General features: G+C 41.2%; 1 protein-coding gene across 2 annotated transcripts in view; it reads right to left on the reverse strand.

Moving 5' to 3' along the window:
- Window positions 1–19,512, reverse strand: part of LOC122801896 (solute carrier family 25 member 46-like) — a gene marked incomplete at its 5' end in the record, with an annotated part of 301,969 nt that overhangs the window by 176,390 nt on the left and 106,067 nt on the right. For both annotated transcript variants that reach the window (XM_044071576.1, XM_044071575.1), the window contains 1 exon segment: window positions 19,369–19,426. In XM_044071576.1, the coding sequence (XP_043927511.1) occupies window positions 19,369–19,426 (58 nt within the window).

The following is a 19,512-nucleotide window of genomic DNA, read 5'->3' on the forward strand; positions in this document are numbered from 1 at the left end:
AGGTTTATATCCCTAGAGCATGTGGCTCTCAGGGATTTGTTTTTTTTTAGGTGGAGCATATCCATCAATTCTGGGTTGGATATGGCCTTGTATGTCAAGCAGAGATCACCTCTGAGTAAGCGGTATGCAACCGAGTACAGCTGGAGTTTCTTTAGTCGGGCTGCATAGGTCATCTGTTTGAGGCTAGTAATCCTCTTGGTGAGGTACTTTTGTGGTCTTTCCAGCTGTTGTAGGTGTCTTGTAAGGTACATCCCAAATAGGGCGTTGTATTCTATAATGGGTCTAATAAGTGATGAGTAGAGAGGCACAATAACCTCCTTTGTTCTGGATGTGAACCCTTTTGAGATTAGGTGGGCCATGTAGAAGGATTTTCTAACCACCTTGGCAATATGATTATCAAAGGAGAGATTGCTATCTACTTGGGTCCCCAGATCCCTTATAACATTTTTTGTATTTAGAGGACTACCACCTATGTGGTAGTTCATGGGTACTTTGTTTTTTCCAAAGGGGATGACTATGCACTTTTTGGCATTCAGCTTGAGGCCATGATTTTGAAACCAGGTATCCATCTCAGTGAGACCCTTTTGGAAGGTGTCTGTATCAGCCGGAGAATCAATTATAGCCCCTACTTTGCAGTCGTTTGCAAACTTGGTCAGCCAAAGTCCTCCTGTGCTTGCCTGTACCTCTGAGAAGTATATATCAAATAGAAGGGGTTCTAGGACTGAGCCCTGGGGGACGCCACTTGTAACCGGTTTAGAGTCAGACCTAGAGTCTGCAACTCTCACCATGTGGGTTCTGTCCATGAGCCAATTTGCAACCCATCTCATGACGTAGGGGTTAATGTTCAGGTTGGTGAGTTTGTCTATAATACCAGAATGGGGAATGGTGTTCAAAGCTTTTGCATGGTCTAGGTAGGCTGTGTGGACCTTCTTACCCTCAAATAATGCCTTGGTAACTGTCTCAAAGAAGTCCACCAGGTTTAGGAGGCATAGTCTGCCCTTAACAAAGCCAAACTGGGTGGGGTCCAAAGTTTGGAGGTTCCCATTGTCACTGCTAATGAGTGCCATGATGATGCGCTCCATAACCTTGCAGACCAGGCTAGTCAGACTTACAGGGTGATAGTTCCCGGGGTCCGTTGTGGCGCCACTTTTGTAGCGTGGGATAACTGTTGCTGTGCGCCACTCTGTGGGTACGTAGCCTGTAGAGAGGCTGAATTTGAACAGTATGTTTAGGTGAGGGGTTAGTTCATTTTGGAGCTCTTGTAAGACACAGCCTGGGACACCATCCGGTCCCATTGAGGCTGTGTTTTTGGCTTTGGATAGGGCTGTTTTAACCTGTGTGCCGGTGATAGCCGGGGCCTTGCATTCTTCTGGTATGGTTATGGGCCCTTTAGGGGGTGAGAGGGGTGTGAAGTTTGCACTGAACCTGTCTGCCAAAATGTTGGCAATATCAGTCAGTTCAGTGTTTTTTGTGCCATTCTGCACCAACTCAGAGCAGATCTGAGAGTTTCCACTTAAGTTCTTGACATAACTAAAGAACGCTTTGGGGTTATCTTTGGAGTCCTTGGCAATTTTTCTTTCAACACTAGCCTTGGATGATTTAATGAGGGATTGTAGTTTCTTGCTGATACTGATCAGGGATGTCTTTCCTTCTAGGGATTTTGCTCTTATCTGTACTAGTTTCCTCCTTCTATTATAGAGCCTGTTTATGGCAGGGGTCTACCAGACTGATTTCCTTTTCTTGGAGGAGTGAGTCTTGGTTTTACTTGGGATAGCACGATCCATGCATTCCTACAGATGATCATAGAGTGCCTCTGTATAGGTTTCAGCAGCTTGGACAGCATTGTCCATTGGCGTGGGGGCTGTGAACCTTTCCACCTCGGTCTTAAGCAATGTGAAGTTTGCTTTTGAAAAGTTTTTCACGGTGGTTTCCGTGATTGGGGTTGGTGGTGGAACGTGAATATCCAGGGTTAGTCTATGGTCTGATCTAACCAGCGAGGGGTTGACGTCAGGTGTGGAACACTGGTCGCCCATGTTGGTGATAACCAGGTCCCAATATGTTGTTCCCTCTGGTGGGGGTGTTGATCAGTTGATCCAGGGCATTCGAGTTTATAAATTCTAGGAAGCATTGGGCAAGGGAGTTAGTACTTAAGTAGTTCTCCCAGTTAATGTCTGGGTAGTTGAAATCACCCAATATTACAGTGTTTGGTAGGACCTTCATATTTCCCAGTGCCTCCAGAAATGCGGAATGGGGGTCCTGGGTCATGGTGGGTGATCTGTAGCAAGCTACAGTTTGAACTGCAGCTTTGCCTGTTGTTAGTTGCACTTGGACGATCTCTGATGCATTTTGCTGCGCCACTTACCTGGAGGTGTGAGTATCCTTGATGAATATGGATACACCCCCGCCTTTTGTGTTTCGGTCCGGGTTCTGTGGCCGAAAGGTATGGTATGAGTTATAGCCTGGTAGTGCTGGGGTGCTTTCTGGAGCCTTAAACCAGGTTTCTGTTACTGCACAGATATTGATGTTCTCCATACTGAGGAGTGCCTTGAGTGCGTGCATTTTGAGGTTTAGACTTCTGATGTTGAGTAGCATTACCCTCAGTTTTTGGTTACTTGTGCTATTTATGGTGGTGGGTTTGTCTTTTGAGCCTTGCTTAAAAAAAGGCACTATGGGGGCAGCAAGAGCCTTTGCCAGTATTCGAAAGACTAAGGATGACAGGTGCAAGCCATCTCCTGCGAAGCAACGTGGCTTGTCGAGCATGTCATCCCAGGCAGACAGATACTGGATTGCCTTTGAATGACACCAGAAACTTAGCCAATTGATGAAGTTGATCATTTTTTCTTTACTCTGTGGCATCATTCTTGGTGAGGGTAGGATGCTACTCAGGGTCAGGGTCATACCTGCCTGGGCTACATGACCAGAGAGCTCTTCCATGTCTCTTTTCATGTCGTCCAGGGAGGTATGTCTTAGGTCATTCACACCAACATGTACAATGACAGAGTCGTATTTGTACTTGTTCTGGAGTGACCTGAGTGCTTGTGTTATGTGGTGGTTCCTGGCGCCCGACAGGCAGCTAACTGTAACCTTCTCCTTGTCTAGCCTAGTTAGTGAGACATCAGTGTGCTTGACTATAGAGTTGCCTATGACTAGTGTGTTGGGCATGTTATTTTGCCTTAAGGGCTTTGATTGTGTGGCACACTGATTATGTGAAGTATGTGTTTCATGGTTGGTGATGGGTTGTGGAGGTTGCTTGGATGTCAGCTTTGGAGGGCTCTGTTGCTTTTGCAGATTTTTATTTAGAGCCTCCGAGTATGTTTTTGTGTATTTATGTGTGTTACTTGCTTGTGTTGGTTTGTTGGGTCTATGTGAGACTGGTGGTGTGTTGCAAGTATTACCCTTCTCCTCTTGACAGTCAGTTACAGTCTGGGGTTGAGAGAGCTTTGCCTCCAGTCTGGCTGTATAATTGCATCTCTCGCATATATTCGTGTTTGGTGGTAGGAGGAGAGGGTTGTCTGTGTACATGAGGCAGTTGTAACATTGCCTCAAAATGCCCAGATTCACCAGTTGGACTGCAGAGTACACCGGAAACTGCCCTTTGGACATGCCTGAATAGGTAAAGTGAGCTGTTTTTCTGATTGACTGGGTGGGATGAATAGAGAGCCTCGTCCTTCTGGACAGTATAAGGGGGGGGGCTAGTGCTAGAGGTATTTAGTGCTTGTTATGAGTTTTGAGCAAGTGCTGGGCTGTAAAATGAATGGTTTGAGTACTAAAGTTGAAGGTTTGTCTAGTTCCAAGGGAAAAACTGAAGAGTAGACTTTGTGGAGTCGAGAATAGTTTAACCATAGCTAACCGGCGCTCAAAACCACTCAAATGCGGTTTTTATATCAGAAAAATTAAAGAGATAGAAATGAGCCCAAAATGGCCAATAAAACTACAGTTTCTGGGCAGAAACCACTCCTCCAAGGGCAGGTAGGCTGTTCAGAGCTCCCCACTCTCACTGGTGAACAAAGAAACTTCCTTTTTGCCCAAGTAAGGTATAGTCAAACATAGAAGCTGAAACACAGTCCAAATATCAGCAGGTATCTGAAACTGGACTTTTCTAGCTTAGTAAGGTGGGAACATAGCAAGACTTTTTTGTTTTATTGTATTTTTTCAAGAAAACAGTAGAAACAAATGCAAAAACACTTTTATAGTGCAGTAATGGCTGTCACACTTGAGTGGGAAGCCAGAAACAGTTAAAAATACAATTTACAACAAAAAACTAATTTTAAAGTGCAGGCACAAATAAATGCAAGTTCAGTGTAAAATGAGCGTTCTGAGAAGCAATAAATGCCAGAAACAAGCGTTTAGGCGGAAACAGCAATAATCAACAAGAAAAAACGAAAATATGGGTAAAGTCTCTCCTTTTGTCTCTCTGGCGTTGTAGGTCTCTGCACGATATGCTGAGCTTATACAAACACAAAAACTGCACAAATGCGTTTTTTATATCAGAAAGATTGAAGAGATAGAAATTAGCCCAAAATGGCCAATAAAGAGGGAAGCTTTAGGATGGAAAGCTGCTGATATTGCCATAGACCTTGTAGAATGTGCTTTCACTCTGTGAGGCAAGATAATGTTGTTCTTGTTGTAGATAAAGGTAATGCAATTTCTCAACCATGATGCCAATGTAACTTTCGAGACAGAATGACCTAGTCTTGGTCCAGAAAGTTGGTCTGATTTACGGGTAGATTTAGTTCTGTCCAAGTAGAATCGTATTTGCCTATGAACATCCAGGGAGTACAGGCAATACTCTCCCTTATTAGAATGATTAGGAAAAAATACTGGAAGGTCAATAGACTGGTCGATAGATCGCTCTTACACTACTTTTGGTAAAAAGGAAGAATTAGTTCTCAGTGATATCCTATCCTTATGGAAGATAAGACAGTGACATTTGATGCATAAGGCTTGAAGTTCTAACATGTGTCTGACCGATGTGACTGCAATCAGTAACAAAGTTTAACACGAGAGATTTTAAATCAGCTGAAGATGCAGGTTCAAACGGGGGAGCTCTTAGGACTTGCAGGACCAAGGCCAAATCCCAAGGTTGTACTGGTTCTCTAAAGGGAAGTTTTAGGTGAAGAACCCCCTTCAAGAAAGTTTTACAGAGTCTATGTGACAAGAGCGAAGAATCCTGAAAACCAATGTGGAAATTTGAAATGGCAGCTAAATGCACACGAATAGCAGAGGTAGACACCCCAGAGTGGAAAAGATGTGATAAGCAATCCAAAACCACTAAAACTGGGGCTGAGAAGGGGTCTAATTGTTTATTCGCTGCCCATAGAGAAAACCTTTTCCATTTATTGAGATAGATTAGTCTGGTGGACGATTTATGAGATGCAATAAGAATATTGTGCACCAGGGATGAGAGGTTTTCCTGCCTGGCAATTATTGGAAGTGGAGAAAGCAAGCTGTCAGTTTCAGGGTTGTTAGATTAGGATGAGTCAGACCCTGCGGATGGGAGATCAACGTCGGAAATGAATTGAGGATCCACGGTCGATCTAGCAGGTGAGGCCAGAAGAAGGGAAACCAGAATTGTCGAGGCCAATATGGAGCAATGAGGATTACTTAACTGCCGTCCTTTCTTCAGAAACTGGGAGATGAGGAGGAGAGGACGATAAGCATAAAGTAGACCAGAGGCCCAAGCGTGGACTAGAGCATCTCTCGGTGACTGTTCCCGTGGGGGGAACAGGGCAAAATAGTTGCTGCACTTGTAGTTGGTTGGGGAGGTGAATAGGTCGCAGCAAGGCTGGCCCCCAGCGGTTGAAAATTTTTGCTGTTATCACAGGGTTGAGGGACCACTTGTGAGGTTGTAGAATGCACCTGCTCAACTTGTCCGCTATCACGTTGCAGCTCCCAGGAATGTGCGTTGCAACTAGAAAGCGGTTGGAAGCTATCGCCCATTGCCATATTCTTAAGGCCTCTCAGCATAACGGATAAGATCTGGTGCCCCCTTGCTTGTTGATGTACCAGACCACTGACATGTTGTCTGACTAGATTACAATTGTACACAACCACACTGAACCACCACACGAAGGGTGGAAAGAACCAAAATAAACCAAACACAACCAAAAATGAAAAAGCAGGGTACACCACAACGCTGAAATGCGAAACACTGCTTTATTCAACAATGATAGAAACGACTAAGCGCTTTCACCTGCACATCCCAGGCTTCATCAGAGTCGTGCAACATAGTCATCACTTCCCTTTTATGCATTATGAAAATGACACCACAAAATGTTAACTGCTGCCACTTTCAAATACAAAAAAATTACAATAATGTTTAAAAACATTAATCTATTGTTATATCTATGCTAAAAACCTCAAATAACACCATACAGCAATACAAAAAACATACATAAAATTGTGTGAATTAAATATAAAATTTCATATAAAAATTCAATATTGTTAATTAAATATTCAAAGCTCTTTGTTTTAAGAGTGGAACAAAAGATATGTTGTCATTAATTCCTGGAGTGTTTCTGGCATTAAGCCTTAACTGCCACCTTGTCTCACTCAACTCTAAAGCCAATTTATGGTTACCAACCCTCTGATTCTTGACTACCCGGTCAATAATAAAAAACAAAAATCTTTTAAAATTAGTGCAACCCGTTGAATGGTTATAAAATGCATTGACAGTTTTCTTATTTTTAATATCCCTAACATGCTCAGCAATTCTATCCTTAAGTCTACAGGTTGTTTTCCCCACATAGAATGCCGAGCATGTACTGCAAGTTGCTATGTACACCACATTTGTAGTGGTGCAAGTGCATCTACCAGGACATTCAAGGGTCCGATGGTAACCCTCCACAGCCACATAAGGGCCATCATTAATAAATTTACAATAATTACAGTGTTCACATTTACATCTGAGACCTGTAATATTTTGTTGTTTTTGACCCATTAGCTTCCAGCAGGTCCTTAACATTGCTGCCTCTATTGTAAACTATATGTGGTTGTCACCTAGTTTGTGTTTAAGTGCTGTCTTAAAACAAATGTCCCAAGCGGACTCCAAGATATTTAATATTTCAAAACAATGTTTCACTACCATAACCTTATTGTTTACTTGTAATTTATTATCATTATTTGTGAAACTAGAACCTTGCATCAAAAATTGGACAAAACACAGTAGATCTACTCCTATAAACTTCTCTTTTAATGCGTAATAACATTTTAATAGGGTAGCCCCTGTTCATAAACATTCCAATCAATTTATATATCTCATTTCCAAATTCACTGTCATCACTAATCACTCTTGATAATCTACACATCTGACCCTTCACAACTCCCCGCTTCTGGTGGGGGGGATGACAACTGTTATAATGTAACAACCCATTGGAAAAGGTCGATTTCCTAAAAATTGTGGAGGTCAAAAAAACATCTTTTTTCCTAAATAAAATGTCCAGGTAATCAATCTCAGAGGGATGAATTCTATGAGTAAATAATAAATAACTAGTACTACTGTTCAAAAACTGCAAAAATTCATCCAACTCAATTTCAGTACCTCCCCATAGCACAAATATATCATCCAAAAATCTCAAATATTTCAATATTGTGTACATAAATCCAGAGTTAAACACAACCAAAGATCGGAACATTTAAAGAACCAGAATGTCCGGAAGGGTTATGGCCAGCAGAATCGATGGACATACAACCAGAGGGGCTGGAAGGGGAGGGGGGTGTGAATCATTACTATTAGATGTATATGAAAATGTCAGTGTTACATCTGAAATGTTTGAATTTACACAGAACAACAATGTCAGTATTTTGGTGCATGGTGATTTTAAGGTGTACAATTTTACTGATTTGGATTTGACCTCTACACACTGTGAGATGTTAAGTAAAGGTTTGTCATTTGTTCCAACCTATAAAAATTATATTGCCTCTATTACTGAATTTGCGACTTTACACACATCAGTTGAATTTAAAATTATTATTGCCACAGGACAACATGAATGTTATGGTTGGTTTGAAACATTATGTGAGACTAAATTTAGGAAACAATGTGCTAAGAAAGGGAATTTCATTGACAATCTTAATAAAAAAGAAAGGAAGGCATTATTTGACATGAAGAACAATAAGACTACTAGGTTTATGAAACCTGACAAGGGGGGTGGGATAGTGGTCATGTCAAACTTTGATTATAGTATAAAGATGTTTGGAATTTTGAATGACCCATCCACATACTCAAGGGTTTCCAGGAACAAGATACGTTATTCTTACTCCAAGACTGACATTGAGTTGTTTGATGCTTTTTGTCAGGACACAATTGACAGTGCTGAATATGAGTACCTTACAGTTGATGAGCCTATTATTCCTGTGGTCTTTGGGTTACCAAAGATTCACAAGTGTGTACACAACCCCCCATTTAGACCTACTGTTGCGGCTAGAGGCTCTAAAACAGAACCATTAGCCGCTTATATTGACCATTATAGTAAACCTGTTACAGTTAAGATTGACCACATCCTTAAAGACTCATGGCATTGTCTCAAGATGTTGAGAGATGTGGGGTTGATTGACAATGTGATGTTTGTTGCCATTGATGTGGTCTCAAGATGTTGAGAGATGTGGGGTTGATTGACAATGTGATGTTTGTTGCCATTGATGTGGTCAATTTATTTTCCGTGATCCCCCATGCAGAAGGTACACAAGCATTTGAGAAATGTTTGTTTGACTCTGGTATCTTATCGAATGCTAAAGTGAACTTTGTTACCAGACTCATGGACATTGTTTTAGAAAACAACTTTTTTTCTTTGAAGTGGAATATTTTCGGCAAGTCACGGGGGGTTGCAATGGGGGGAAAAATGTGCCCCCATTTTTGCAAACTTGGTTTTACTGGATTGGGAAAATCAGGTTGTGTTTAAGTCTAGATTTTTGCACAAAGTATTGAAATATTTGAGATTTTTGGATGATATACTTGTGCTATGGGGAGGTACTGAAATTGAGTTGGATGAATTTTTGCAGTTTTTGAACAGTAGTACTAGTTATTTATCATTTACTCATAGAATTCATCCCTCTGAGATTGATTACCTGGACATTTTATTTAGGAAAAATGACGTTTTTTTGACCTCCACAATTTTTAGGAAATTGACCTTTTCCAATGGGTTGTTACATTATGACAGTTGTCATCCCCCCACCAGAAGCGGGGAGTTGTGAAGGGTCAAATGTGTAGATTATCAAGATTGATTAGTGATGACAGTGAATTTAGAAATGAGATATATAAATTGATTGGAATGTTTATGAACAGGGGCTACCCTATTAAAATGTTATTACGTATTAAAAGAGAAGTTTATAGGAGTAGTAGATCTACTGAGTTTTGTCCAATTTTGATGCAAGATTCTAGTTTCACAAATAATGATAATAAATTACAAGTAAACAATAAAGTTATGGTAGTGAAATATAACTATGATTGTTTTGAAATATTAAATATCGTGGAGTCCGCTTGGGACATTTGTTTTGACACAACATTTAAAACACAAACAAGGTGAAAAGCCACATATAGTTTATAGTAGAGGCAGCAATGTTAAGGACCTGCTGGAAACTAATGGGTCATAAACAACTAAATATTACAGGTCTCGGATGTTTAAATGTGGAGATTGTAATTATTGTAAATTTATTAATGAAGGCCCTTATGTTACCGTGGAGGGTTACCATCGGACCCTTGAATATCCAGTGCACTTGCACCACTACAAATGTGGCGTACATAGCAACTTGCAGTACATGCTCGGCATTCTATGTGGGGAAAACAACCCGGAGACATAAGGATAGAATTGCTGAGCATGTTAGGGATATTAAAAATAAGAAAACTGTCAATGCACTTTATAACCATTCAACGAGTTGCACTAATTTTAAAAGATTTTTGTTTTTTATTATTGACCGGATAGTCAAGAATCAGAGGGGTGCTAACCATAAATTGGCTTTAGAGTTGAGTGAGACAAGGTGGCAGTTAAGGCTTAATGCCAGAAACACTCCAGGCATTAATGACAACATATCTATTGTTCCACTCTTAAAACAGAGAGCTTTGAATATTTAATTAACAATATTGAATTTTTATATGAAATTTTATATTTAATTCACACAATTTTATGTATATGTTTTTTGTATTGCTGTATGGTGTTATTTATTTGAGATTTTTAGCATAGATATAACAATAGATTAATGTTTTTAAACATTATTGTAATTTTTTGTATTTGAAAGTGGCAGCAGTTAACATTTTGTGATGTCATTTTAATAACGCATAAAAGGGAAGTGATGACTATGTTGCATGACTCTGAAGAAGCCTGGGATGTGCAGGTGAAAGCACTTAGTTGTTTCTACCATTGTTGAATAAAGCAGTGTTTCGCCTTTCAGCATTGTGGTGTGCCCTGCTTTTTAATTTTTTTTTATTTTTGGTTGCGTTTGGTTTATTTTGGTTGCATTTGGTTTATTTTGGTTTGCAATTGTCCCTGATGGAAGGATAGAATGGAATGCTTCCAACGCTAGTAGCACCACCCTCAGTTCCAGGACACTGATATGCAAAAGGGCCTCTGTCTCAGACCAGGTGCCTTGGACAGAGTTTCCCTGACATAACCCCCCCACATCCCATCAGGGAGGCGTCCATGGTCACCATGGCTTTCGGTTGATGGAGGCTGAAGGGGCAAGACCATTGTTGGGGATTTCGAGACGTCCACTAGAGTAAATCTTGCTTGCATCTCTGAGTTACACTTATCTGAAAGAACAAAGGATGTTGTAGAGGGTACACTGAGTGAGAAGTAACCACTGAAGGAGTCTCATGTGGAATCTGGCTAGAGAAACAATGGTGATCGAGGCTGCCACTGACCCCAATAGTTGGAGTATGGACCGAGCAGAAGATTTGTGGTGACAGCGCAGCAGGTGAACCTGATGCCTTATTCTTTGAAGTCTGTGGTTCGGGAGAGATGCTGTGCAATTTCTCGTGTCCAACAGTACCCCGATGAATTCTAAAGATTATGCTGGGGTTGTGTTGGACTTCTCCCAGTTTATAGTGATTCCCAGGCATTTTGCTGTGAGGAGAGAGTGTATTGTAGGGCTTCTTCAAGTAGACGCTTGGTGGGGGCGGTGAGGAGCCGGTTGTCTAGATATGGAAACGCATGGAATCCTTGAAGTCGCAGGTGAGCGATAACTACTGCCATGCATTTGGTGAACACTCCTGGGGCTATAGAGAGACCGAAGGACAGTGCTCGAAATTGGTAGTGACTGGTTCCTATGTGAAAATGGAGGTATCTTCTTGAGCATTTGTCCATTTTTATTTTATGTGGTAATACGCATCTTGAAGATCTACAGAGCACATCCAATAGTCTTCTTCCAGAAGAGGAAGGATAAACTGAACCATGACCATCCGGAATTTCTCTGTTTTTACAAATTTGTTCAGTGTGCTGAGATCCAGAATTGGTCTCCAGTCACCTGTCTTTTTTGTCACTAAAAAGAACCTTGAGTAAAAACTGGATCCTATCTGGTCTGGGGGACCGTTTGGATGACTCCTTTTGTAGCAGCTTTTGAATTTCGTGTGCTGTTGCTTCCCTTTGGCTGGGTGGAACGTCGGGTAATTCTCTGGATGAGGATGGACAAAGATGGAAGGGGATGCGATAGCCTCTGGATATTATCTGTTGTACCCAACAGTCGGTGGTTATGTTTCGCCAGGCAGTGGGTTACAAGGAAAAATGACCTCCAACCGCTTCCAGAGGTGAGCAGTCGGGTAACGCTTCAGGAGCGCTGATAGGGTTGGCCAGAGAAAATCTCTGGAACCCCGGTTTTGCAGACCTCCTCTGCCCCGAAAGGAGCGTCTTCCATTGGAATTTCCCCCTCTGCCTCTAGGGGAGAACTCGGCATGTACGTCACGGAAAGAGCCCTGTGATTTCCTGTGCCACATCTTCTCGCTCCTCTGACTTCTGGAATAGATTAGTTGAGGAGTGGAGTGTCTGACACCAACGGCAGATAGGGTCTTGACATCTTGTTTGCACCTTGCCAGCGTATCTTTAACTTTAGGGCCAAACAAAGAAGCGGCCTTGATGGGGGCATTCATAAAAGAAGCCTTAAAGGAGTCCACAAAGTCACAAAAGTCCATCCAGGCATGTCGTCTGGTGACTATACCTGCGCCTGCCACTCTAGCCGTGCCTTCTGTTGTGTGTGAAATAAGGCGCATGGAAAAATTGGATGTAGATTCTAGGGTGGCTATCTGAGACCTCTGACCTCATCAAAAACATCTCTTACCAAGGTTTCAGAGAGTTGGTTGATAAGATCCCTCTGGAGCCTCGCAAAGTGTGCTAAATAGTTCAAAAACCTTATGGCGAAGGTCGATGAAGCAAATACAAGCTTCCTGAGTCGGTCTATCGCCCGGGACTCCTTGTTGGGCGATAGACAGTTTGGCTCTCTTCTGCCAAGTCTTCCTTGGTTGCAGCCACAACCACCATGGCATCTATTGGAAGACCTCTTGACCAATGGGGATGCTCAGCTGGAGGAGATAAGATGTTGTCAGGCCTCTGCAGTATAGCTTCCAGGGTGTCAGGAGCCTTCCATGCATGCTGGACGATGAGCTGGCCAAGCTCATCTGCCGGCATAGTAACCCAGGAGGTAGGGGGCCGGGCACGAAAGGCCTGTAGGAATACGGATTCCTCTGAGGAAGGATTAGAGGACTTCCAGTCACCCCTCTGTCTAAGGATTTCGAGGATGTCACCAAAGGGCACCTCATCAGAAGGTGACCATGGGGACCCTTCCCAGTCATCATAGTCCGTATCTTTGGTCAAAGACTCCTCAGTGGAGACCATGTGCTTCCTCTTGCATGAAGCCTTGCGAGGTACTTCCTCAGTGGGAGGTTCTGGGGAAGACTGCAAAGAGGGGGTCTCTGGAGGAGGAGAAACCTAAGGCCCTTGTGCCTGGTGTCTGGCGGTTGTGGCTTGTGAGAGCTGCGGCACAGAGGGGGGAGAGGACTCCGACATCTGGGGTTTGCCTGCTGAGGCAAGCGCCCTCTCCATGGTCTGGAAGGCCGGCCCGCCCAAAGAGGGATGGGAGCCCAAAACCGAGCACGACAACTTCGGAACCGGGGTCACACCCCGCTCTGACGAGCCGACCTCCAGACCAGAAGTCTCAAGAGGACAGTGAAGGGTGAGACAGGGAGGATTCTTGGAGGGTACCATAGAAAAAAAATCGGCGTGGAACCAAGAATGCCCTCTCCCATGGCACACCCACTAGCCTGAGAAGAGCCCAATGCCCAGTGCACCGAGGGCCACACGGACGACTCCGGCTCCAAAGTGAGATCTACTATTGGGGTTGGAGGGAGGGAAGCTGTTTTCAAAGGAATGGGCTTCGATACTTGGGTGGAAGTCGAAGGAGTGTACGCTGGTGTTTGAGGAGAAATACGTTCACCTGAAGGAGGGAATGTAAGTTTAGAAGGTTGAGATAGACCCCTGGCCACAAGCAAGTGGTCAACAAGCTGCAACACATCTTGTTCAGAGAGGTTCCTGGCCGACCTCACAGAGAAACCTGAAGGTGATTCTGGCCTTTCTATAAAAGAGCTATATTGGCTACCAACAAACAGATCCAAAGAAGGAGGGTACTTGGTCCTTGCTAATTCAAGTGGTGCAGAGCCCGGAACAGAGGATGTCTGCACCGAGGACAATGGTGTCGAAGTAGTCTGTGTCGACGAAGGCAGCGTCATAGAAGTCAAAGGTGTCTGCACCATAAAGGCACGTTTCTGCACCAATGGGTATGCTGCTGTCGAGGAAAATGTCTGCACCGGTAACAAAGATGGTGCCGAAAAGGACTGCACCGAAGAGCATGTTGGTGCTGAAAGTGTCTGCACCATGGAGGACAGTATCGTCAGACTTAGGGCCAAAGGGGATTGTACCAACGGTGCCGAAGGAGACTGTACCTGCAGGGACGGTGCCAGTAAGGGCTGTGACGGAACTGCCAGAGCTGTAAGTGTCTGCATTGGGAACTCCAGTGCCGGTGTCGATGAGGACAAGGCTGGAGCAAGAATCAACTGGGGCGGTGCCGTGCCTGGTGTCAAAAAGGTCACAGGTGGCAGTGCCAGAGTAGCAATTTTCACTTTCTTATGAGTCAACTCCCTGCAATCTCCAGAGGAAGATGAAGTGAGCAGCCTCGATGAGGAAGAGGAAGAATTACTCTTATGGGGTTTAGCAGGAGGGGGTAAGCCCTCTGACCCAGAGACAGCCTCACAGAAAGGAGATTTAAGGAGACCTTTCAGGATTAACTTGTTCTTTCTCTCGTTAATAGTCCTGGTAGAAATATTTCTACAAATCCCACACAGGGGATCTACAGTAAGGTGGGAGACATTCAGACAATAGACATATAAGTCATGGCCATCGGAAAGCAGTAACTTATGGCCGCAATCCTTACACTTTTTAAAACCAATGCTAATTTTCTTGTCCGACATAATGATGTGGAGAAAAACGACAGTACCACGAATAAGAAAAGCTACCCAGAAGGGTAAGAAGAGAGAGAAGGAAGGAAGGATTTCCAACGATGGTAATGAAGAATTACCTCAAAGGTAAGAAAAAGGGTAGTAAAGGGAAAAAGACTAAAGGGAGAGAGTCTTAAAAGATACGATAGGGTAGGAGAATAATAAAAGTAACTGACTGAAAAACTTTTAAAGTAGTAACAATATATAAACATTCAAAAATTATTCACTTAGTTGAGAGAGAGTGGCTTGACACGGCTGTACAGCAACGGGGCAAACGAGATCTGAGGTAACAGGGAGCAGAGCATTCTGGGTAGGACTATGGCTTGAGAGTTTTTGGCTGACGTGAGCTTGATATATGGCCGTCTCGGTTCCGAGGACAGAACCGATAACCCATCAGTAAGGAATGAACGAAGATTAACAATCGGACCTTAAATTTTTCACATCCATGGATGCCCTTGGTATATTTCCAGTGTACTCCTTTCAGTTAACTCATGCTTCTTTTCTTATAGGGTTTTCATATCGTTATTCCATGCTCAAGTTTGGGTCTAATGTAATAAACAATTACTTCATTTTTGATTTCCTAGACTTTATAAATCTTTTTATTCAACCCATAGTTCTATAACTATCATTAACCAATTGGTTGATATGATTAGAAAAACTCATAGCTGGATCTACCCATATACCCAGGTCATTAAATGAGTCTATAGTTTCAATCACTGTGTGATGTATTAAATATTCACCTTTCAATTTATGTCTCCCAAATCTCATATGCTTAGTTTTTTATGCATTTATCAGCATATTATTCTCCTGTGCCCAAATAACCAATTTCATCAAGTTATTTTGCAGACATGTCTTAAATGTAACACATGTAATCAGTTTACTCAATTTCAGGCTGTCTGCATACAGACTGCAGAATACCTCAGATGAAAAAGTTAGGTCTGAAAGATACAATCTAAACAAGTGAGGGCCTAGGACAGAGCCCTGTGGGACACCCTGACTGTAACCAAGGATTTTACCTGTCCAGTTACTTACCATGTCCTACTTGTAAGCCATGCAGCTATCCATCTTAACAAAGAGTACAACAATACCTCGATGTACTAATTTATTGATCAGTGTTTTGTGTACGACCCTGTCAAATGCCGAAGTTAAATCTGTATAAATTACATCACAGCACAATTTTTCATTAATATCTGTTACTATATTGTTATAGAACATTGTGTTACAGGTGGTAATAGATTTGTTTTCAACATATGCATGCTGATACATGGTTTTAAGTCCCAGCCTATCCAAATCTGACAATAATGTAGCCAATATTACCTTCTCCATTATTTTTCCACAACATGAAAGTAGACTTAAGGGTCTATATGACTCTAGGGTTGTCCTAGCTCCCTTTCCCTTAAAGACAGGTGTAATAAGGGCATGTCTCCAATTTTGAGGAATCTCCCCATACTTATATGACCTAGCAAATGATGGGTATAACGGTACCGTAAGTTCTTGCTGAAGTGTTCTCCGGTCATTTTTACTAATTCCGTTTCCTCCCTGTGCTTTGTTTGGATCTAGTTTGCACAGTTCTTTTTCAATATAATATAATTTGATTCCAGTATCTGGGGTTACCTGGATGTCACTTGGACAACTTATCTCCCCTTTTGTGGAGCCAAACTGTTTTGAATAAGATTTTTGTAAATATATCTATAACCTGTTTTGTCTGAGAATAAATTTTAGAACCTACACATGTTTATCAATGTGTATGTCTTTACTCCTTTCACATCTTATGCATCTATAAAAATGTTTCCTATTATGCTCAATATCTGTACATAACTTTTATTTATTTATTTATTTGACATTTGTTGACCGGGTTGGTCCATCTGGGACAAGGCCTTTTTCAGTGGAAACCTGGGTAGAAAAGCTCCACAGTTAAAAAAAACAAAAAAAAAACAAGTACATATAGTATGATACATATAACGTCTGAGTGAGTACACACAATACATAATACTACGTAGAGGGTATAAAAAATGTTTGTTAATTACATATATTGTAGCAGGTAATAAGGAAAAATGCAGTCTAAATAAAAAAAAAAAAAAATACAGAAATTAGACAGGCAGTGAGAAGAGGCTAAAGTGTAGAAATGGGTTTTAGGCATTCTACTGCTGAAAAGATTAATATCAGTGCACATCAAAGTGTAGGGGCTGACTGCTGGGAAAGGTTTAGCAGTGTTGAAGGGTGAGAGAGTTAGGATGGAGGCTGTGTTTATTCAAATGTTTCTTGTCCAGCTTGTTTATTTCAGTTTTCAAAGTTGCAGTTCAACCTCTCTTCCATTTCTTATATTTTTTGTCTCACACCTTAATCAGATATCGTGTTCTTATGGAAATATATCCCCCTGACGTTGTATGCCTAGATCCTGATGATAAACACTGGTTTTGATTTTTTTGCACTCAAACAATTTCTCTTTCAAAGCTTTCCACATTCCACCTGCAGTTTTTCCACTGAACACCTCACTCCAGTTAGTTTGACACAATGACTGTTTTGCTTCCATATAATCTGCAATTAACCTTCTGTGCATTGGTTTAGATTTCAATTTGGCAGAATTATCTAGCAGCAAATTTACCTTTATAACCCCATGATCACTGCACATCAACAGTGATAAAACTTGACGAAGTAACAGTAATTTCTTTAGGAACACAATGTCTAGTATGTTCCGTCTGCTGGTGTTTTTTTTTTTTTTTTTACAATCTGAAGCAATTGTTGTTCCTGTATATACGTTGTGAATAATTTCCTTACTATTATTCTTGAATCAATATTATTCCAGTCTGTTTCTTGTAAATTTAACTCCCCAGCTAATATTATTCTTCCTCCATGTGTTTCATGCAAGAAATGTATGAATTCCTCTAGGTCATCTGCACTTGTCTTTGGTGGTCTATACACTCCAACAATTGTTACATGTTCCAGGGTTGTCTTTACGGTCAGTTACACAGTCTATAGTACTGGTGTTATCACTGAACATGTAATAATCACAGGTCTCATAACTATCTTTAAGCCCTATCTTAACACCTCCACCTGACGTTTTGTTAGAATGTCTGTTACAGTAAAAACATTTATACCCCGACAGATACGGTTTTCAGTCATTGTTCTTTAACCATGTTTCACAAACAAAAACATCAATCTTGTGGGAACACAGCAAATTTTCCAATAAAAAACTGTATTATTAATGCTCCTAGCAATGACAACCAGAGATGCATCAAATGTTGCCATCTGTGAATTGTTAAATTTTCGACCTGGCAAAAATGCTGCCTAGTGTTTGTCAAATATTGCAAAATATCTGCTGTACAAATTCTCTTCCCTGATCTTGACAAATGAGTCATCCTGTCTGAACATGTGTGCCCAAAAATAGGCTTGGATGCTGTACACATTTCCATTTTAAGACATTTTTCCATGTAGGTATTTACCCAAACATCTTTTCCTTCACTGTGACCTAACTATCCTTTCTATAGGTGATTTGTGAAAAATACGCCCCAACACCAGTACAATCTATACTATCTAAGAGGGCTGTCAGTTCCCTACCAAAAGTCCCACAATCCTTGTGGATGACATAATTTGCACCGACATGAATAAAAACAGAGCCGTACTTCCTTACATTAAGGTGTTCCAAGGCTTGTCTCATCTTCTATTTTTGCTCTTGGAAGCATAACACAATTCGATGTTCATTATCTTCTCTACAAATACAAGGATGTTTCTCTAATAATCGAATCTCCAATTACTAGAATATATTTGCTGACCAGCTCTGAAGAATCTTCAGCTTCTAATAAAGTTATATCTGCTGTATCAATTGTTACGAAGGATAGATCTTCATCGCCATTAGTTTTATTAATACCGCTGTTTTCATTGTGTATTAAATTCTCATCCAGCTGGCATTGTAAACCCACAGCTTGAGCAATGTAGTCAACATCGGTCATGCTCTTTTTTCTTACAGTAATGTTCTTCAATCCTTCCACATTCAGTTTTGATTTCTTGCTTTTCACCTGCCCCTTGCCTCCTTGCTCTACCTTCTCTTTTGGAAAAATTATAACATTTTTCTGTAGACTGAAGGTTTTCTGATAGAAAAATATAATCACTCCCTGTAACCGGTATGTTACATAACAAAGCAGTGTCCTTTTTAGTATGTATTCTCTATTTTACAGACATTTTACCTCATTATTTGTTGTGGACTTCTTCCTTTCTTTCTTTTTTGGTTCCTTCTAAACAAACCGGATTCCCAAATTGCTGAACAGTAGAAAGAACTTCCATAGCGGGTGGTACAAAATAAAACACCACAAAGATTTAAGTGAAATATGGACAGCAAAAGAGGAGAGAAGGGCCAATGAGAGGGAAAGGACAAGTAGCTGAATAATGCTACCTACAACAATGGGGCAGGTCAGGTGGGTTGCAAATCTATTTGCACCAGAAAACAATATGTATGCATGCATGTTATATTATGTTGTCAAGCACATCATAGACACATCAGAAGTATGTCAAATTTATCCATAAAAATTCCTGCATTTCAAAGGTGTGATGTATTAACTGCATCTTACACTGCCTCTTTTTTTATAAAAACTTAACTTTTAATACGGTACATTTTCTGCATTCAAGTGTAACTTTATGACAATGATTTATGAGCCTAAAACAGTGCAATAGTTTCTTACAGCTTAGTTTAAATATCACTGTATCAAGCTTGCTTAATAAAGGAGCAGCTTATGCTTGTGTTCTCACCTAGAAACTTGCGAAAAAAACTTGTCATAAGTTTATCAAATTTCCTAGATTCCAGGTAAGACAGCAACAAATCAGCTGACAAACCAATGGCTTCAGACAGCTTGAGGTTTAGGACAATTAATACACATTTTATGATGGTAAGATTACCTTACCTGCACAGTCTCAATCAGGCTTGCAGAATAAAAAGGCATTGCAATCAGATGGGTTAGTCTGTGGAAGTAAAACAAAGGATCAGATCCTATTTTCAAAAATAACATATCAAATCTTTATAAAGCACATACTTAGTAATAAATCTG

Source organism: Protopterus annectens, chromosome 5.part0 (assembly GCF_019279795.1).
Source record: "Protopterus annectens isolate FY-2018-M chromosome 5.part0, PAN1.0, whole genome shotgun sequence".
Classification (NCBI taxonomy): Eukaryota; Metazoa; Chordata; order Ceratodontiformes; family Protopteridae; genus Protopterus; species Protopterus annectens.